This window comes from Phycodurus eques, chromosome 21, assembly GCF_024500275.1.
Source record: "Phycodurus eques isolate BA_2022a chromosome 21, UOR_Pequ_1.1, whole genome shotgun sequence".
Lineage (NCBI taxonomy): Eukaryota > Metazoa > Chordata > Actinopteri > Syngnathiformes > Syngnathidae > Phycodurus > Phycodurus eques.
Window position 1 is genome coordinate 16781773 of NC_084545.1, and position 20829 is coordinate 16802601.

Genomic DNA, 20829 nt, shown 5'->3' on the forward strand with positions numbered 1-20829 from the left:
CAGGTTGGTCTGGAGAAACCTATGCTAAAAATTGGGTTAAATGTTGCATCGCAGCAGCTTTCCTAAGCGTTGTTAGGATTCCAACAATCTCTCCCTCCAAGTACTTCTGGGTCATCTCGCTCGGATATTAAAGGAAAGGAAAGTTCCTCTGCAAGAACCGAATACGAAGAGGCCCAACAACTCGCATTCACACTCGTGCCTTTGGACAATTAGCAGGAAGCGACCCCACTCTGGAGGTATGAAAGCCAACCCAATGAAGCACTACACAATAAATTCTCCCTTTTGTGTGCTGAACTGTAACTGAATCCGCACTGAAATTGGAGCAGTCACAATAAAAGAAACATTTTGAGGTCTTTATTTACCAGAAGAAAAGATGAAGAGTGACTATGTGAAGATGGGCTAGGCAGCAGGACATGAGTTAGGGGTGACACCCAACGAGAAGTGGGCCTGACTCATGTCTAGAGGGCTGTTGAGGTGCGACTTTATGAGACGGACATTCTTCAGACATCCTCTGAAGGCCGACTTGATTGACAGGCAATTTTGTTTTACTCCGTCTGCAGCAAACAAAATAATCAATCAATCAATCAAGGGTCTCCTAAATTGCTCGCCACAATGCGTCTGCGTCTCAACCTCACCTGGGTACCCGCCCACATAGATGGGATTATTGGTCTCAGCAGAGGTGGACTGTGGATAGGGGTTGCTGATGGAGTTGCTTTGCCCATCTATGCTCAGACTTAGGGTGTGTTTGGTCTTCCTGGCCAGCAGGCGATGCCAGCGTCCATCACACAGGACGAGACTGGCAGAAGCAACCCACACTCTGCCCGCCCCGTTATTCACATTAAACACCACCTGAGCACGTTACACCATACAAATAATTGCAAGTAGAACCTATACAAATATTGGAAGTATTTAATTTGGTGCTCAGGTGCCCTCACCTGTCCTTTGATCATCTCTAGTCCAACGGCATCCACCTTGGCACTGCTGATGCCAAGGAAGACGCCTTCTGATCGGCTGGTCCGAAACTCCAGAGACACAGACACGTCCGAACCAACCTTGTATCCATCCGGCACTGAGCACAAACAATCGCAAGGGCATAGACTGTGATTAATTTCACACTGAATGTCGTCACACTTTGTCATTCTTACTCACTCAGTGCGGCGTATCCACTGCCATTAAAGTAACTTCCTGACTCCTCCTTACTGAAACAGGAAGTGACGCCATTCCGTGAGGCTGGTCGAGAGAGATCGAGCATGACGCCGTTCAGACTCACAGAGTGAACACAACCTGGAAGACTTGTGGTCACCTGAAATGGGCACATGGAAGTTACATCACTTGATCACTGCATTCTTCAGGTGTTGTGTGCGCTTTACATTTATTCTTCGGGTGTTGTGCGCGCGCGGTAGTCCACCCAGATACAGTCTGCTGTTGACGTCTAGCTGGTTCCCTTTAACCGCCACCAAGTCGGGAGCAGAGGCGTCCACAGAGACCGAAACGGAGCGCCGACTAATGTCGGCGCTTACCTGGATCACAAACAATGTGGTTATGTACACGTCAACGTTCCAGATACGCATGCACGTCATTTCACTCACTGTGTGCCATTTTCCGTCGTTCACAGCAACCGAGGAGGCGGCGGTGGCGGCACCCTTCCCAAGGTCCGCCGACATCAGTGGCCGCCCGGCCGCCAGTCGCAGGATGGCAAAGTCCATCTGGTTGCCGTCAGACAGGAGCAGCAACAAACCGTCCCGAGCTCGTGTTCGAAGCGACAAGCGCAGGGACACGCTGGCAAGAACGGGACGTAAGTGGAATTGCCAGCCCTCGCTCAAGCAGCCCCGACCCCCGAACCGATACTAACTCACCTTTTGCGGACAGTGACTGGTTCAATAGTAAAAGTCATGTGACTATGTCGTGATGAACCAAACTGAGCTGCTGTTGGCAGGAAGCGCAACTCTGTTTCTGGCAGACACTACAACACACATCACAAGTCATCTAAAACAGTGGTTGGTCCAGTTTCACCCTGGAACCCGCATTTTCCTATTGTTGCAAAGTCACAACCCACTTTTGTAGACGTTAAGAGCAAAAAGTTTTGTTCGCTTCAAAAATAGCCTCTGAAAACATTTAGAGTATGTTATATTTTTAAATGCTGTTTCAAATGTGTTTGGCATACCGCCAAAAGCATATTGATAGCCATGCTCCGTGTTCGCCAGAGGCTGAGCTGCACTGTATTTGTTCATGGAGTGGACTTGTGAGTAGAGCAGTAGTTCTTAACTGGTTTCACCCTGGGACCCGCATTTTACTATTGCTGCAAAGTCATGACCCACTTTTGTAGAAGTTAAGAACAATAAAGCATTTTTTTGGGTTTAAAAATAGCCTCTGAAAACATGTACATACTGGCAAAAGTACATTGATAGCCATGTTTCCCGTTAGCCAGAGGCTGAGCTGCACTGTATTTGTTCAAGGAGCAAACTAGTGACTAGACCACAAGTGAGTAACTTTTCCTGTCGCTTACTTAATATGTTCCATGTGGGAACTCGGTACGCCTCTGTACTGTAACAAAAAGATCGGATTACGAATACGAGCAATGTAATTTTTTACTAGCTGTCCGCGACCCACCTAGAATGGGTCTGTGACCGGGTTTTGACTACCGACCCACCAGTTGACAATCACTGATCTAAAATACATCAAAAGCGTTATGTCATATTTATATCTATGTAGATATGAATTACCGTTAGTTCACCAGGTGTCAGATGGGTAGGTGGGGCTACAGACAGGTGGGAAGGGTCAAGAGTGGGTTCCACATCCTGGTCTTCTGGAAGCACTGCCCCTCTGACTTTCTCCTCCAGTAAGCAGCTGTCAAACTCCGCCCCCTCATACTTGACAGCAGCTGACAGGTCGACAAGCCTAACAAGAGAATGCCAATCAATCGAGAGAACGCCAATCAATCGAGACAACGCCAATTGGTGTGTGTGCATATGACTGACAGAGTGCCAAGCACCAGGTGCTGTATGCAGCCTCTGAACAACATTGGTATCTTCTGTAATCTGATTGGCAAATGAGCCTCATCCCCTGAAGGCAGTCCTCCAATGAAAAAAGAGGCCGTGGAAAGACGGGAAAGTCCGCCTGGTAACAGCAAGGCTGATTTGACTTTTCCCTCATCAACTTGGACCGAAAGTGACCTGACAGACAGACGGACGGACCAGTGTACAGTCAGACACATGAGACTGATGAGCTTCTCTGTTGCCATAGTAACACTTACTTCCTATTGATGTTAACGATGACCGAGTGTTTTGTTCCATCGGTGAGAGAGCCCCCTTCCGCCGCTGTGACTGTCACCCGCCGACCGTCCGCACCCGTCTCCCCGAGCTCCACTTCCAAAGAACCAGAGAGCAGGTGGACTGACAGGAAGTGCTGCGGACGTACATGCACGCAAGCACGTCACAGCGTTTAAAAATATATCACACGTAGGCAACTCGCGATATTGGCAGAATCTTACCCGTCGCTGGGCATGGTTATCAGTGAAGGCAGCCAACAGGACTCCTGATTGGTTGTTAGATTTGAAAGAGAAGAGAATCTCTGCCTCCTGCCCGAGTGAACGAGGAGCAATCTGAACGAAGCCGCTGCTTAACATTGACACGCTCCGCACCGCCTAAAGCAGAAGTGCAACAACAACAGTCAAGACACATGAACACAAGCTAAGATCAGAGTTCAACTGTGTGTGTGTGTGTGCGTGTGTGTGTGTGTGTGCATGTGCACCTCAAGAACGCAGCCTTTCCTGACTCCATATGCATCTCTAAGCAGGTCAAAGTTTAATCTTGCTATCTCCACGTTCTTGATGCAGCCAACGTAGGACCTGGAGACCACTTGCCGCCTAGCAAGCGTGTAAAATCATAGATATGAAGCGATAGATATAATACGCCCCTTTTGAGCTCCGTGGCTATGGCGACGCTATGCTAGGAGGGTTAAAATCATAAGAGCTTTCCGTGTGTGTGTATGGCAAGAAGACCAAAAGAAAAAGAAACCCAAAAAGATCCCGGGACATTGAGCTGCATACGGTTGCATACAACGGCGTACAATTATGACGAGGGAACTGGGAGTAACCTTTCACAGGTACAAATATTTTTGGGGGCTTTTTTCAAATGTCATGTATTGAAAGGACATAGTTTGGTGTTGACAAAAAAGTTACGGCTTAATTTCAATGTCCATGCATTGGCTTTGATGTGTCGACCTCCCCAACATGGCCACCACATCGACAGGCCGGGCTGCTACAGTGCGCTGGCATATCTAGTCATCATATCGATGCTTTAAATAATTAATTTATTTCAAGGTCAAACTGTTATCTCACATCGTGTTTTATGTGATCAACTGATTCAAACCTGATTGGTCGAGAAGCAGGAAGTCCTCCGATGTAGATGGGGTCAAGGTCAAAACGGTTGAGGTCAGAAGCAGATCCTGGTGACTCCGCCTCCAACACTTCTTTTTCTGATGATTGGTCAGCTGCCATGATTGACAGGTGACCTAAATACACACACACACACACACACGCACACACATGCAATTATCAGCTTGGTGAAATAAAGCAGCAGTCATGCACGTGTGCGGAGCTTACCTTTGCGTCGGTTCCTTTGCAGCGTGACCTTGTACCACACGCCGTTGTTGTATTTCCTGCTGGAAGTCAAGACCAGAGGACCAGACCCTAGGTCAAAGGTCAGACGTACACAGCCCTCCACCAGTTCAATGGAAAGGAAGTCCCTCTGCAGGAGACAAAAACCTTGAGCCTTGTTCACAATAAAGGTCTCTGTACTCATGTTGTTGTTGTTTGTGTGTGTGTTTGTGCCAGTCATACAGTGTTGTTGGAGGCCAGGTACAACAGCAATCCGGCTGGCGACAGCGTTTTAAACAATAACACAATGGACGTCGATGTGGCTCGCAGAGACTTTTGGATCAATGAGAATCCGGAACCGTCAAAGTGGAAAGAGGTCTCTTCCGCCTGCGGACTGAGACGCCACTTCATGTAAGCTTCAACAAGTGTGAGGTCATACAAGAGTGTGTGTGTGGGGGTGTGTGTGTGTGTGTGTGCTCACCTGCTGAAGCAGCCTCCACACTGTCCTCGTCTGCTGACGTAGTTCCACAGGCCGACATTTTTTTCATTGAGCGATGCTTCACCCAAACAACCATTAAACGTGGACCACTGCAACGCTGCCGGCGTCTGATGTCACACACAAGCACACTTAGCATTTGACCGCACAGACGCGCACATACGCAGAGTGTGTTACCTGGGTGTCATCTGCCAGTCCTCCGATGTGGATGACGGTACTGTTGTCGATTTGTAGAACCCGGGCCGGTCCAGGTGATGTTGCCGTCACTGTTTGTGATGGCGCCGCCTCCAGCTGATAAATGGACAAGAAGCCCCGAGCACCCAGCCTACAAACATGGCTGCTGTGATCAGGGATGCTCATGTGATCTCCAATGAGCAGGTGTGTTTTGGTACCGTGTGGCGTTGATTCTGGTCCATCTGTTGTTGGTGATGTCGAGTCCAGGATACTCCAGCCTGGTACTGCCAGATCCGATATCCCAGAGCAGAGACACTTTCCCGTTGTGCATTTCCACTGCGAGGAACTCCACCTGGATGCAAGTGACATTAACAAGCGGGAATGCAACAGTGTGTGTGTTCGTGTGTGTGTCTGTTTGTGCGTGTGTGCGCGTGCATACTGTTGTCTTGCTGCCCATATAGAAGAGCAGATTGTTGGGCCTCTTGGTCTTCAAGGTCAAAGTCAAGGTGTTAAAGTTGCTCGACTGAATTTGGGGTCGGTACGATCGGACGCATTCTCCATCTGCCTGTACCGCCACCTTAATCTGATGACATGACAGCACAATTGATGACATCACAGCACGCCATCACATGACAGCCCATCCATTAGCACGTTACGCAATACAAACGCATCATTCAAGAATGTTGGAAGCAAAATGACGTACGGACGCCGCTTGTCGTCTGGCTTGCTCGATGAGCTCTCTGATGTCAGACAGGTTCCTGCTCAGGTTTTCTCCCAGCATGCTCAGCGGCTTTATTTTGTCACTCAATTGCTGTGTGCGATGCTCCGCCTCTTCCAGTTTACGCCGTGCCTCATTGGCTAAACAATAAGAAAACACCCATGTAGGAAAGCGGCAACATCTTTCGAGAGTCTCCGCCGTCTCCGTCAACATACCTGCTGAATGCGTGTGTGTCATCAGCTGATTGGTCTCAGCAACACTCAGGTTGGTTTTTTCCACCACAGAAGAAGAATCCCGCAGCTGCTGTCTGAGGGTGTACAAGTGCTGCAGTACCTCCTGCAGGCTGGAGTGTGCCAGTGCTGCCTGCAACTGGGCCTCCTGCAGCTGCAATGAACCTGAGACATCCACATCAAATCCACGCGTCAAGATGGCCACATGTCAACACGTCGACACGTGTGAACATGTAAACATGCAACCGTCTATATGTAGACATGTCAAAGGCACAAGTCACTTGTCTCACCGTTCGAGAGGCTCTGCAGCTCTCTAATTGGCTGATGGAGGAGGACGCTGGTGCTGTGCACACGGTTGCTGAGTATCTGCTGTTTCGTGGTTACCACGGAGAGCGTCAGGTGCAAGTCTGGAATGCAGATGGTCATTTTGAAGGACAAACAGAAAATTCGGGTGCAAAAACATTTTGACAGACAGACAGACCTTCTGCTGTCTTGATCAAATGACTCTCACTGAGCACAGCAGAGATCGCACTCAGCCTGGCCCCGCCCTCCGCTGATTGGTTGGTCTAAATCACGCATTGAATGAGACAGTGACAACACTTCTTTGCAGGTGGCTGTATTGACCAATCAGGTCCAAGCATAATATTTGTACCATATTGAAAGCGAGGTCGGCAGACTTGTGAGCGTCTGAGGCGACACGCCAGGCCTTGCTGACACTATCTGTGACATTGCCATCCGGCACGACCAATTGGCTGCTGTTCTGACATGCGTTCCACAATGATGACAGAGAGCTAAGATGAAGAAAAAAAGTTTGTTTACAAAAACCTTGATTTAAAAAAGAATATTTACAAAAAAACATGAAGTAGAGACAGGTGAGTCTCACAGCTACCTGTGCAGAGAGAGGGCTTGGTTTTGAAGCAGATGGGTGCGACTCTCTGCACGGTAAACCCTTTCTAGCGAATCGGTGCTCTTCAGTCCAATGACGAGAGCATCCACTTTCTTCCTCAGCAGAGGGCACCATTGATCCAGCTCGCCTCCCAACATTTCTGTCTGCTTCTCACACACAGTAACATGCTTGTTTTGATTTTCGTTTCCAAATGATTTCATTTTATTTATTATTATTGCCACTTGGCGAGTGGAGGTCTTACGACGGCAATGTTAGCGAACTCCTCCATCACGTTGACCACATTGTTCAGCAGCAGCTGCCTGGCCTCCATCATGTTCTCCACGCACACACATGCAACACTGACGTTCTGGTAGGTTGCCTGACTCACACGCACCCACACAAACACACACACACACACACACACACACACAAACATCTTCAAGTCTGCATGAACATATCCAGTACTGTGCAAAGGTCTTAAGTCAAAAGGCACCCTTAGAGACACCCTTCAGTGTCTCAATAGAAATTCTTGAGCTCATCCAGGCTGGTTGAAATGCTAACAAGCGAGCAGGTGAAAAAACAACTGTCAGTGTCACATTTGAGTTTGTTTGTCCGCCTGTTTGCTGGTTTTCACTGACTACTTCTCGGTTCAAGGAGGACGTTGAACAGAGGGAGGGTGACATTGTAATTCTGGGGCTGCATAAATGTCACATTGAGTCAAATGGTGAAAACACTCCTATATCCAGATCCTCATCAATTTAAAGTGGGCTTTTCATTGACTTATGCAGCACACCTCCACAAAGGTTCATGGAAATTTTTCTTTTCTTTTCTTTGTTTTTTTTGCATAATCCAATCATTATGCAATTATTGCGTGCTGTCGCCAAGAGCACGATCCGACACACACCCAGGTCTTTGGGGAGGCGGGACAAGAAGAAAGAGCCCAGGCAGCATGGAAATCGTTTGTGGGTGTCCACGACTGCGGGACACAATACAGACACTGTGGGATTAACCAGAGCTTGGCTCCGCAGGAGCAACGAGTGCAATGGCACATGGCGCCTGCTCCCGGCATCCGTGCTCCCGGCAGAAAAGAGAGAGACAGCGCATGGGTCACAGAGTCATGGGCGTTTGGGCGCTCTGTCACACTATTAGTCAATCTCTAGGAACAATTGTAGGACCACATAGGACATGTCACACTATGGAGAAAAACAAAAATATTCTGACACGCCAGACTTTCTGCGTCGTGGTCGTGAAGCGTCCTAGATGCAAGATCGGCAATCGTTGATGATGTCACACTACACGGGGTAATGACGCTTGATCGGAAACTGAGAACTCAAATAATCGGCCACAACAGTGAAGGTTTGTATGTGACGTGTCTGTTGGATCCAAATCGGACTACATTTGTGTACTTGGAATTATTTACTCTTTTATTGTTAAAATGATTGTTGCGAAAATTATGAAAAGGGTTAGAAAAAAGTTAGTTTGTGTCTGCCTAAGACCTTTGGACGGTGTGTGTGTGTGTATGTGTGTGTGTATACCTGATAGTGGGAGATCAGAGCATTTGTGGCATTCAGCACAAGGTGTGTTTGCACGTTTTCTTTTGCGGCGTCTTCCACGCGTGTTTGTGCTTCTTGCAGTTTTTGTATGTGAGCAGTGAGGCCGACAGTTAGGGGGCGGAGCCTGTTGTCCGAGCTGGGCAGGACGAGAAGTTGGAGCGAACTGACGAGAGACTCTGAGAGACTGAAAGAGAAAGAGGCCGGAAGAGTCAGAGTCAAAAACTGAACCAGGGCTTGTCCATATTGGGTTCAACTGGAGTCTATTCCAGATGACTCTGGATGATACGTCCCAGATGGGACAAATCAACCCCTGGGCACAAACAATGGACTGATCGCCAGCAATTCACAGGGTACTGAACCAATGAATGTGACTGGACCGAGATCGTTAAGACAAACCTGAGCTCCTGACGTCCCAAATTTGTGGCCGTGGTCAGATTGACAGCTCGCATACTTTCTAAAATGGAGGTCATCTGGTCCAGCAGACGTGTCCGACTGGCTAGTTCTAGCGCTACGTCGGCAGGCCCAGTCAGTTGCCCCGCCTCCTTCTCAAGTGCTGCACCAGTCACAAATGAGTTAGTTACATTTTTAATATTGCGATGACAGACGACTTGCTAACCTTCAATCTGGACTTGAATCCTGATGATCATTTCTATCAGCTGACTTCCAAGTGACAAGCTATCATTGGCGAACACGCCCAATTCCATGTTGGACACGCCCACTCCCTCCCAGCCACTTGATACATTTGTGGCCTGACCAACCAGGGGACAGGAAATAAAAAGTTAAAACTCTTCCACGCTTTATTTGCAGAATTTTCTTGGGGTCACCTGACGTGTGCATACCTGCTTTAACAGAACACTGAGGTCAGAGGTAAGTTGCATGGAATCTTCTTCCACTCTTGACACTGGCATATCCAAAGAAATGCGTTCTGAAAACATCAGCTGACAGACACAGCGCTTCAATAAACGCTTAGAGACAACTGGACACACTTGTTATGTTCTGATTGGGCAGCAGTGGCCAAAGAACGGCCCGCTACGTTCTTTAATGCGGCCCGCCCAGCAATGACATTATCAAGAGTACTAAGATAATAATTCATAATTTATTACAATTAATACAATAAAAATGAGAATTAAGATTAACATAAGATATCCTTTACGGATCCTCAGAGGGGAAATTATTTTTTTTTCAGGTCAGGTTTTATTAGAATATTTGATTACTATTTGTTTGTTATTCTTCTCCAGCTTTGATTGACTCCTTATTGGATAACTTGACGTTCCACCTCGTGAGTGGCTCGAACGTCGGAAATATTGAACATATCTAAAATTTACGATTTTCGGCCCGATGGTTTTCAACGCAGATCGTGGAACGTGAAAAGGCTCTTAACGCTTAACTTGTTGAACACTGTTGCTTTTAAGTACCTGCATGTCTCTGGTCTGCTTGTTCAACGCCAACAGCTGGCGGTAGGGTGCTATGGCAACACTGCTGATGTTGACGGCCTGCCAGCGCCGGTGCATTTGGTCCAAGTCGTTCAGCAGAGCACCGGTGCATTCTTCGTCGCATGCTAGATGCAAAGAACAATCGCTTAGAACACCAGAGGTTGATCACATAAATAACACCAGCAGATGATCACATATAGAACACCAGCAGATGATCACATAAAGAACACCAGCAGATGATCATGTAAAGAACACCAGATGGTCATGTAAAGAACCCCAGAAGATGGTCATGTAAAAAACAGCAGCATATGAACACATAAAGAACACCAGAAGATGATCACGTAAAGAACACCAGAAGATGAGCACGTAGAACACCAGCAGATGATCACTCCTGCTAACAAACGACGTCATTATCGTGCTTTTGTGTATCATGGACACTCACACACGCATTGGTTTCCCTCCAGGACGTGGCGCTCATTGCACCGCTCACACATTGGACCTTTGACCCCGGCTTTACACTGGCACTGGCCGGTCAGCGGATCACACAGTTGATGCAGGGACCCCCACCCGCTGCAGCTGCATGGGGTGCACATCCCCCCCGGCAATGAGGGGTTACCGTAGTAACCCAGAGAGCACCTGCATGATGAGGGCAAAGCCAAGGATAACCACAACAGAGGACATGATTACACTAGTGTGTGTTTATACTGCTAATTCCTTTAGGTGAATGATAATATACTATATATTGGACCTGCTCGATTTGAAAGATGGTTTGACATGACTTAAGGTGTCAAATCTAGAGCGTGGGGACTTACTGCTCGCAGTAGCGCCCCTCGTATCCTGTTAGACAGGAAGTGCAGCGAAAGTCTCCGAGATTTCCCTCGGACACACACGTGGGACTGAAACTTCACACAACACATACACAACTGATATTTAAATCTGTAAATGAGTGAATCAATTGAAGCAAAAGGTTGCAGCATCACCTGTTGTCCTGTTGGGGGCAAGCGCACAGCGAACAGTCCCTAATGGAGCCACTGACCTTCCCATAATACCCCTGGGCACACAGCTCACAACTGGGCCCACTGGTGTGATGTTGACACTCCTGTGTGACAAACACGCTGATGTCATAAGTGTTGTTCTGCAGCCGCTTGGACAAACGTGGCGTCGTCTCACCTGGCAGTGCCCGCTGTCTGCGTGGCAGCTGCTGCTGTGGTTGTTGCAGTGACACGCCACACACGGGCGCACAAACGCAGACTTTTGGGCCTGAGGTGGCAATTTCCACAGCGGCTGGCGGAAGAAACCTGCCGCGCATTCCTACAGGTGGATGGCCATGAAATGAGTGATTTCCCATGGTTACCGTGGTGACACAGTCTCATGACTTTACCTGACAGGACATTCCCGCGTAACCCGGCGGACAGGAACACGACTCGATCAGTCGAGCCGCGCCCATTCTGGCTTCGGACTCATTTGCTTCTACCGCAGTCTCCATGGTGATGTTTGAAATCCTTTAAAAGGGGTAATAGGAAGTCTCAGGCTCAGTCAACCAATCAACACAACTTTGGGAATGTAGCCAATCACCTGCTCTGCTGCAGTCTCGTCCCATACGAAGCCTTGACGAGGATGTACTGCAAGTCGCTGAGCACCGACAGGAAGTCGCTGTGACTGACCGCCTTCTCGGACACAGAGTTAAAATACCGCCACTTGTGCTGTCGCACACGCACACGCACACACACACACACACACACACACACACACATAAACGTAATGATGTGATCCAGTAGCTCTGGTATGGCCTGGCGTGGCCTGCAGTACCTCCGTCAGCCTGATGTCATGCTGGGTCCTGATGCCGTTGTCAGGGGCAACCATTTCAGTGTAGATGAGCAGCTTCCTCAAGGCTCCTCCTCTCATCAGCACTTGAGGCTCCTGATTGGCCAACCCTCCGGCATCGTCCGCATAGAAAGTTATAACGTAGGACAGTACGCCACCGTATGACAGCAGCTAAACACACACACGCACGCAGGCACACGCACGCACGCAGGCACACACACATAAAGTCGTACTAAGTGAACCCTGAGCTGAAACTGAAGGAGGCGCTGTGATTACCTGCTGCCCTTCAAACTGAGCGGGCAGCCTCCAGTAGAGTGGACCTCTCGGTCTGCTCGTGTTGAGTTGGCGGGTGTCCAGCAGCATGTCGCCGCCCTGCTGGTAGACTCCTGATATAACCCCCTCCAGGTCAGACTGGCTGACCAATGGCAGCAGAGAAGGAGAGCGAGCCATCGTGATCTACAAAGAGACAACACAAATGTGAAATCAACCGCCTTTTCATTTTTGTTTCTTCATTGCTGTGTTTTCCTCTCCTTCATTGATACTGCTTTGGCAGCTCTTGCCTTTTGCGTCTTGTGTATGTATACCCTGAGCCTTTTTGTGATACTGTGAGCACCCCCTCGCTTGTGTGTGTGAAGAGTACACCCCTTTATAAAACATTATGTACTACAAATGTAAATAAGAATTGTCCTGGAGGATGAAAAAGCAGACTAATTATAACGCGTCAAAAATATTTTTCTTCTGATATATGAGAGACAAAGAGCAGGAGTAGAGCCTCTGCACTTACATACAGTAATATGTCACACAATGTCTTGCTTCACACACTTTACACACTTCTTCAAACAAATATTAGTGTATACTGTATATGAAGTATAAGATTGGATGTTGATGATGAAATTTGAGTCTGTACTTGCTCTATGCTACACAGTTGCTGAGTATCGTGCTCCAGTACATTCCAGTTCCCACCAAATAATTAAAAGGTGCAGAAGACGAACAGGGACACCACAAGCAAGCCTACTTAAACAACTGTCTGCTGAAGTGATGAGGGTTGGTTAGTGCCTTTGAAGGTACTCACAAGAGCTCTGGTGAGGCCAGCATGTGCCTCGCAGTCCCGACTGAGTCCAGAACAGAAGCACGGAGAGCAGCCGTCCGGATTGTCTGACGACAGAGCGAAGAAACCCGAAATGCACTTCTCGCAGTGTCGGCCCACCACAGCCACCTCAAAACACACACGCAGATGCTCAGTCCACTTGCTGTGATGGTTGCGACAAGCACACATACACCACCGTTACCTTGCACACACACAAGCGTTACCTTGCACACACACTTTCCGGTGTGTTGACAGTCGCACACTCCAAGCGTCCGACTGCACGAGTCTTCTTTTGTTCCTGCTATGTCACAGCCACACGGCGAGCATGCCGGGTAACCATAGCTACCGGGAGAACACAGGTCACATGACCTGCCAGAAAATCCCTCTCTGCACAGACACTGGCCGTTGGTCAGATCACACTGAGAGGCGGAGCTTCCTTCTGCACTGCAGTTGCAAGGCTGAAAGGACGGAGATGTTGGGAAGACGGGAAATGTAGTTGGTTACAATGACAAGTTGAAAGTGTAATAGTAGTGTAACTATTTCAAATACATTCTCAATGTAACATAACTAATTACATTTGATTAAATATTGATTAATTTTATTCATTTTGAATGAAAGCATCAACAGGACCTTTGGTTGTTTCTTTGAAAAAAGTGTGTCAAATTGTATATGTGTGTGTGTGTGTGTGTGTGTGTGTGTGTGTGTCCACGCGCGTGTGGGGGTACCTTGCAGCCTGTGATGGGATCTTGACCCCAGTATCCTGTCTCACACATGTCACAAGTGTCACCCTCAGTGTGGGCAGGACAGATGCACTCCCCAGTTTGGTGGTGACAGTTCCCGCCCGTGTCCTTGCAGGTGCATGCTGGGAAAAAAACAACACAGTGAAGCAGTTAGCAGTCACAATGTGGAGAACTTTAGGTGCTGTGCTTACCTGTGCAGCCGTTGGCATGGAAACGAAAGTAACCATGTCCGCAGTGGTCACACTTGTCTCCATCAACACCGTCCACACATCGGCAGCGTCCGCTGTCGTCACACGACTCATCCAGAGATCCCGACAGGTTGCAATCACAGGCCACGCAGCCCGAGCCGCTCTGCAGCCCGAAGAAGCCCGGCTGAACGAGAACATGAATCTTACTATTACTACTAATAAGATTTAGTCAATAAGGGCAAGTGTAAAAGTTGTCAAACCTGGCAGAGGTCGCACGCCCGTCCCGTCACATTGTCTCGACATGCACATTGACCTGATGTGACATCACAAACGCTTGACAAAGATCCGTTGACATCACAGTTACACTCTGTAAAAAATGAACATCTGATGAGTGTGAGTGTGAAATATGAAAAGATCCAAACACAAATTTCAACTGTTAGGCCCGGTAGACACACAAAGACAATCAACCAAGGCTGTCATATACCAGACTATCTAATGTCTTAAAAGATGATCCTATAAGATGATCCTGTGGTCTGAGGTGTCTTAAGAGTGAATTTGTTCCAATTGTAGGGTCTCAAACGAGTTGGGGCCAACAATCTTGACGACCAAAAATCTTTGTGTGTGTGGGGAAAGCCGATGACTCTTGAGTCAAGACGCCGTGAACTGTGACGTGGAACAAAATTTAGTCAATCACGAAGCGACCAGACTGACATACAAGGAAGCGGCCGTGAATAAAAACAAAAAAGTCCTACCCTATGTATTTTTGTGTGGGTTCCCCAGTCAGCAAGAAGTATTTTCCAAATCAATTCTTTCAATTGACAACATCGCCAATTAACAAGGCTCCCGTCTCCAGCAACCTTTGGAAACACTCAGGTAACATCAGCGCATACCTGGAAGTGTCTGTTCTTTGGTTTTGTGAGATCGTGTGTGATGACACGAATTTTTGGCCTAGGAGTACTTGTTTGATCGTCAGTCGAATAGAATCTTTATGTCGGAGCATACCACACACAATATAACCAAACTGTTAAATGAATCCCTGTTGTTTTATCTTCAGGTGTGGCGTCTGCAGCAGATAAAACAAATGTTTTAAGATTTGAAAAATCCTTATGTGTACCACGCCTCAGTTTGCAAACCCTTCTTTTTTTCATGTGATGAAGGAGACAAACTCTCGTCCTGATTGTTAATGCACACTTTTTGTGTTCACTGTCCAAGTGCTGAAAGCACAATGAAAACAGAAGTTCATGCCCTGAATTTTGAACAATGATGATGTAATATTCAATTTAGAAGGACTTACTTTTATCAATTTCAGATGTCAAGGCAAGAAGTTTGATTAATAAACTGTTAACAACTTGGCATAAAAACTTGACCTGAACAAGAGAAACGAATGTCATTTCTGGATTCATCCAGCCATCCATTTTCTGAGCCGCTTCTCCTCACTAGGGTCGCGGGCGTGCTGGAGCCTATCCCAGCTGTCATCGGGCAGGAGGCGGGGTACACCCTGAACCGGTTGCCAGCCAATCGCAGGGCACGTAGAAACAAACAACCATTCGCACTCACAGTCATGCCTACGGGCAATTTAGAGTCTCCAATTAATGCATGTTTTTGGGATGCGGGAGGAAACCGGAGTGCCCGGAGAAAAGCCACGCAGGCACGGGGAGAACATGCAAACTCCACACAGGCGGGGCCGGGGATTGAACCCGGGTCCTCAGAACTGTGAGGCTGACGCTCTAACCAGTCATCCACCGTGCCGCCATTTCTGGATTCAGTGACGCAAAATTGTCCCATATCAGTTAAAAAAAACAGACAACTTACAATTTTATTTTATTTTTTTGTAACCCAGTGTTATTAGTAGAAATTATATTTTTCAAATTCACAAATATATTTGGGATTTACACATGTTTTTTAATGTTGTGTGTGCATTTATCATGACTTATCATTTGTAAATATTAAATTTAGCTTGTGAATTGTTGTAGGTGTGTTTTTAAGGATCGGCAGGCACGTGCAAAATCCTGGCAAAAATGTTTTATCGAGGGATCTGATGTGGCTATTTTGAACATTCAGTATGTATACGCTTTCGCTGTGAAAGGCCTTAGACAGACAGACAGACAGATACACACACACACACACATTCACCCTCACAAAAAGCGACAGCAGTATGGACAGCAGAGGTCAAAAGTCAGATGTAAGCTGGATTTAGAGAGATCAACATTCCTATGCAATGAAAACATGAGTGTGCGTGTGCATGGCACCTTGGCAATTCTTCTGGTGAACGGCGTCTCCATAGAAACCGGCGGCACACATCTCGCAGTGCCTCCCGGCCGTGTTGTGGCGACATCGGCGGCACTCCCCGCTGACAGCATCACAATGTCCCACCTCTTCTGTGTCCACGTTGTTGTTACATTGGCAGCGAACACAAGTCCCGCCCACTACCTGCGGGTTGCCGTAGAAACCCCTGGAACACCTGGCAACATTTTGCAAAGGCATTACGCAAGTTCTGCTTCAGCTGCGTGTCCATCAACGGATGGTCTCCTCACTTGTGACACTTGCTCCCGGTGTAGCCTTCCTGACACTGGTCACATGACACGAGTCCAGAAGAGCCCAGCACGCACGTCGGACTGAAACTGAACACAAGCAAGTGGCTAGACTTTTGCCTTTCTTCGGGTCCTGCTTAAGAGAACCCACCTGTTGGACGCTTCCGTCAAAGGACACGGACAACGCCGACAGTCGTCTGCTGTCCCCTCTGTGGCATCTCCGTAGAAACCAGGGAGACACTGATTGCAGTGAGGACCAATGGTATGATGGCTACAGCCCTGACAAACAAACAACACTTGTCAATCGACTCCTGCAGAGCAAGCAGTACATATTATGAAACTGCCAATTTATTCATCCATCCATCCATCCATTTCCTGAGCCGCTTCTCCTCACTAGGGTCGCGCGGGCGTGCTATCATCGGGCAGGAGGCGGGGTACACTCTGAACTGGTTTCCAGCCAATCGCAGGGCACATACAAACAAACAACCATTCACACCTACGGGCAATTTAGAGTTGTCAATTAACCTACCATACATGTTTTTGAGATGTGGGAGGAAACTGGAGTGCCCGGAGAAAAGCCACGCAGGCATGGGGAGAACATGCAAACTCCACACAGGCGGGGCCGGGGATTGAACCCCGCTCCTCAGACTCCCCCTTTTTTTTTTTTTTTTTTTTTTTACACTAGCACTTGTGGACATGTGTCACCTCTTAGTATGGAAGTGCATGAGGACAAAAGACATCTTTAATTTTTTTTTACAGTAGATATGGTTTCTAGATTGATTGTGATGACTCACCAGACACACGCCATTGACATCACATTCAGAGGCATGGTCATTGCATTCGCACTGCATACAGTTTCCTCCAAACAAAACTCCGCCAACCCTGTAAAAACCTGGAAGACACGACTAGACATACACAAAGACACTCACAAAGAACCCTCTCAAGAGCACTCAACACGTCTGTGTAAAGGAAGTGATGAGCTCACTTCACAGGAAGTGCCGCTGTACCCCCACGGACATTCACAGGTTTCCATGGCGACCGCCTGGACACCAGATGGAGACTGAGAGTCGGCCACATCCAGAGACACGAAGACGAGGCTGAGAGAAAAGTGTTGACTCATAATTGTGGATCAGACAAGCTCAGCTGACAGGGTCTTTCGGTGACCATATCCTCACCGCATAGCTCCACTGGTAGAGGTGTTTAGGTGAACTTTGACCCTCATTGATGTCACCTCAGCAAAGACTGACAGAAGGTCATCACGGCTAACTTGAACACCCGTGTGTTGATCTACAAATTGACCTGGGAGCATCTCTATGGCAACCGAGCGCTCGGCCAATGGCGACAGAAAGAGGATGTGAGGTGGCGAGAGGCGGAGCGCTTGCCCGTTGCCCTGCATAGGAGAAGATTGCATCATCTTGTTCAGCTTACGTTCTGTAGTCCACTCAGACACCACTGTACTTTTGCTACCTGAATGATGACATCGGTGTGGACTGGGACAAAATGTTGCATGATGTCCAATGAGCCGTGATAAACTACAGAATAGTTCAGGAGACCCCCGTAGGACGAGAGCTGAAAAGAGACACAGTGTCACGCCGGACGACGGCGGGACAGGCGGATGGCCGACAATCGCCTACCTTGTTGCCAAGGAAACTGGCAGGCGCTTCCCATGAGAGCTCTTGTTTTTGGTGTCGGAAGGAGACGTTGCCGGAAGTCGGAAGTTCATTACCCAGAATGGCCCGGGATAGGTGGAGGGAGGAGGAAGGGTGGAGCTGAGCATTTGTGGAAACCACCTCCAACAAAAGACATCGCCGCGCGTTATTTCCAATGTGTCTGACATCGTTACGCGCTGTATTCCCAACATGTCCAACATTGTCACGCACGTGACTCCTAACATGTCAATCATCCCGTCAATCAATCAAACAGGACACCAATCAATACTGCATAGTGACAGCTTGTGTCTGTAGATCAGTGTCAACGTCATGGGAGGGGAATGCGCGGACCACGCCCGCCTATATGACTTACTGTGCCCTCCCAATGAGTTGTGACGTGCCAGATGTCCCTGAAGTGTAGCCTTCTCGTGCCAATCTTTGTAAATGAATGAGTCTAAATTAAATTTTTTCAGCCACCAACAGTGAGATAAAGATAAAATAGAATCAAGACAAAATGAAAATAATAAAAACAGTGTTAATCATTTGGATGGAACACGTCACTTCCTGTCAAAGTACATATCAACCGTAAGCTGACTGCTTTCAAACTTAGCCCAGCGTTTGGTGCCTCCACAGCAGTAGGGTATATGAGAGAATTCATTCTTGACTTTCAAACCACGGGCGCACAATACTCCATGAAATAAAAATCCTGATCGCAGCACAATGCTAAAAAAGAACATATCCAGAAAAAGAAGGAGCGTCAGGAAACACCAAAGAGTAGCAAATGATTGAAAAACTTGAAGAAGTTCCCTTTTTCTCACTTGAGCACCTGCCTCCCCAAAATTATCTGTGCACGTCCTTGGCGGGCGTGCAGTTTATGAGCTCTGGTGCCGATACTGCTGCAGATACCCAAATTCACTTTATGTGCATGTGTGTATGTGCAAGTGCGTTACCTGCCCGACCGACCAAGTGGAGCTTTCGCAGACATCCGACACGCCGAAGCAGAAGCAGTCGGTGCAGCCCAGCGGGTTGGCGGCTTGCAGGTTGTAGAATCCGGCTTTACACAGGTCGCAGTGACCCCCCATCACGTTGGCCTGAGGAGAAGTGCACACGTGACAAGTCCAATATAGCATCCTGGACAGATCTTATGATTCTGTTCATTTGACCTACTTTGCAAATGCAGTCGTCACATGGATCCCTGTTGATGTTGCCAGCGAGGTTACACTCACAGCGAGAACAAAGAGGAAAATCTCGGAACCCAAAAGCACAACGGTCACACCTCCGGCCTGCAAAGCCATTTTTACACGCACACTGACCCGCACTAGCACCTAGCACACACACACACACACACAGACGAACACAGCCGAACACAGCCTCAATTTCTGCTGCCAGGTTGGCATCACAAATGAGATTGCCTTACCTGGATAAACAAATAAAATTAATACATACAAACAGCAAACTTTAAGCAACATATCTTCACTAGCAGCCAATGCAAAAATTATTAAATTAAAGTGTACATCATCGTATTAGTAAGCTACTAATGTAAGACATCTATAAAACCATAAGAAGAACCTGCACATAAGCAATAAATTGAATAATAAATGTCACCTGGCAAAGTGTCATCTCTGGTGCAGATGGAAGACTCTGCTCCTCTCAAATGACAATCACACGCCACACACGGAGACTCGGAATCAGGAGAAACCTACAGTCACACGCACATAAGCAAAGCACATACGTAAGCATGCATGGAAGCACACTTGGGTTATCACTTCCACTGCAGGTGATTTGTGTGTGTGTGTTGTATAGTTACCTGATCAGGTCTAAAGTAACGGTCGGCACAGGTCTCACAGTTAATTCCAGCGGTGTTCTGCTGACAGTCCATACAAACTCCGCCTCCGTGGCGAACACCATGGATGTTCACGCTCAATCTGAGATCAGCGACTGTTTGATTGTAGAAACAGTCGCTTGCTTTCTTGTGACAGTTGCACTCTGAGAGGCACACAAAGAAATCGTTGGTGTTCGTGATAACGGTTTACGTGGCTTTATGGTTAATTTTTCGACAACATAGACACATTAATTCTCTGTCTTCCATAACAGCAATGAAAAGTCTCCACATGACGAGCTTGAGTTCAGGAAGATCCATCCATCCATTCTCAATACCGCTTATCCTGTGCAGGGTCGCGTGGTGCTGGACTTTATCCCAGCCAACTTCAGGCGAAAGGGTTAGACTACACCCTGAACTGGTCGCCAATCAGTCTCAGGACACAAAAAGACATGGACAACCATTCGCTCTCACATTCACACTGTCACTGAACTGAACCCACACTGCCTCCACCGAAGTCAGGCAAATGTACCACTCCACCATCAGTGACTGACTTCAGGAAGATATGAGATAGTTAAAGTACAACAGAAACTAGGCCTGTTTCATTGATAAGTAATAGCTTTTTTTTATAGTCTTACTTTCACATGTGTTTCCTTCAGAGATGGTCCCTGGTTGCCATGGCTGCTGGTGGTAACCAGGGCAACAGTGGTTGCAGCTTACTCCGCAGGTGTTGTGTTCACACACACACTGTAGTTTCTACACACACACACACACACGCACACACACACATTTAATTTCCATGTACAGTGGACCCACACATATTTGCGTTCCAGCACCCACTGACTTTTGTTTCAATTTAAAAAAAAAAATAAAAAAAACATTTGGGGGAAGGGAGCCTACCTTG

At 47.6% G+C, this 20829-nt stretch overlaps 1 protein-coding gene across 1 annotated transcript in view; it reads right to left on the reverse strand.

Annotated features, from left to right (window-relative positions):
• Positions 1-399: 399 nt before the first annotated feature.
• lama1 (laminin, alpha 1) overlaps positions 400-20829 on the reverse strand; it is a 35312-nt gene continuing 14882 nt past the window's right edge. The window contains exons 8-64 of the mRNA XM_061667078.1: positions 20564-20681; positions 19914-20092; positions 19712-19805; positions 19274-19431; positions 19057-19197; positions 18092-18247; positions 17925-18026; positions 17633-17847; positions 17443-17554; positions 17252-17362; positions 16609-16736; positions 16461-16547; positions 16176-16387; positions 14187-14293; positions 13930-14110; positions 13724-13860; positions 13223-13456; positions 12990-13127; positions 12188-12367; positions 11897-12082; positions 11663-11790; positions 11469-11589; positions 11258-11398; positions 11068-11186; positions 10900-10989; positions 10530-10723; positions 10070-10212; positions 9494-9592; positions 9271-9403; positions 9051-9207; positions 8637-8838; positions 7364-7480; positions 7105-7268; positions 6868-7006; positions 6697-6781; positions 6506-6622; positions 6201-6380; positions 5971-6125; positions 5707-5850; positions 5486-5619; positions 5271-5418; positions 5079-5203; positions 4841-4991; positions 4604-4748; positions 4371-4512; positions 3751-3865; positions 3491-3643; positions 3254-3405; positions 2979-3173; positions 2724-2898; positions 1857-1963; positions 1590-1779; positions 1371-1520; positions 1150-1303; positions 936-1069; positions 636-849; positions 400-554 (exon numbers count right to left, since the gene is read on the reverse strand). Coding sequence (XP_061523062.1) covers positions 400-554; positions 636-849; positions 936-1069; positions 1150-1303; positions 1371-1520; positions 1590-1779; positions 1857-1963; positions 2724-2898; positions 2979-3173; positions 3254-3405; positions 3491-3643; positions 3751-3865; positions 4371-4512; positions 4604-4748; positions 4841-4991; positions 5079-5203; positions 5271-5418; positions 5486-5619; positions 5707-5850; positions 5971-6125; positions 6201-6380; positions 6506-6622; positions 6697-6781; positions 6868-7006; positions 7105-7268; positions 7364-7480; positions 8637-8838; positions 9051-9207; positions 9271-9403; positions 9494-9592; positions 10070-10212; positions 10530-10723; positions 10900-10989; positions 11068-11186; positions 11258-11398; positions 11469-11589; positions 11663-11790; positions 11897-12082; positions 12188-12367; positions 12990-13127; positions 13223-13456; positions 13724-13860; positions 13930-14110; positions 14187-14293; positions 16176-16387; positions 16461-16547; positions 16609-16736; positions 17252-17362; positions 17443-17554; positions 17633-17847; positions 17925-18026; positions 18092-18247; positions 19057-19197; positions 19274-19431; positions 19712-19805; positions 19914-20092; positions 20564-20681 — 8343 coding nt within the window. The remainder of the gene's footprint in view (positions 555-635; positions 850-935; positions 1070-1149; positions 1304-1370; positions 1521-1589; positions 1780-1856; positions 1964-2723; positions 2899-2978; positions 3174-3253; positions 3406-3490; positions 3644-3750; positions 3866-4370; positions 4513-4603; positions 4749-4840; positions 4992-5078; positions 5204-5270; positions 5419-5485; positions 5620-5706; positions 5851-5970; positions 6126-6200; positions 6381-6505; positions 6623-6696; positions 6782-6867; positions 7007-7104; positions 7269-7363; positions 7481-8636; positions 8839-9050; positions 9208-9270; positions 9404-9493; positions 9593-10069; positions 10213-10529; positions 10724-10899; positions 10990-11067; positions 11187-11257; positions 11399-11468; positions 11590-11662; positions 11791-11896; positions 12083-12187; positions 12368-12989; positions 13128-13222; positions 13457-13723; positions 13861-13929; positions 14111-14186; positions 14294-16175; positions 16388-16460; positions 16548-16608; positions 16737-17251; positions 17363-17442; positions 17555-17632; positions 17848-17924; positions 18027-18091; positions 18248-19056; positions 19198-19273; positions 19432-19711; positions 19806-19913; positions 20093-20563; positions 20682-20829) is intronic.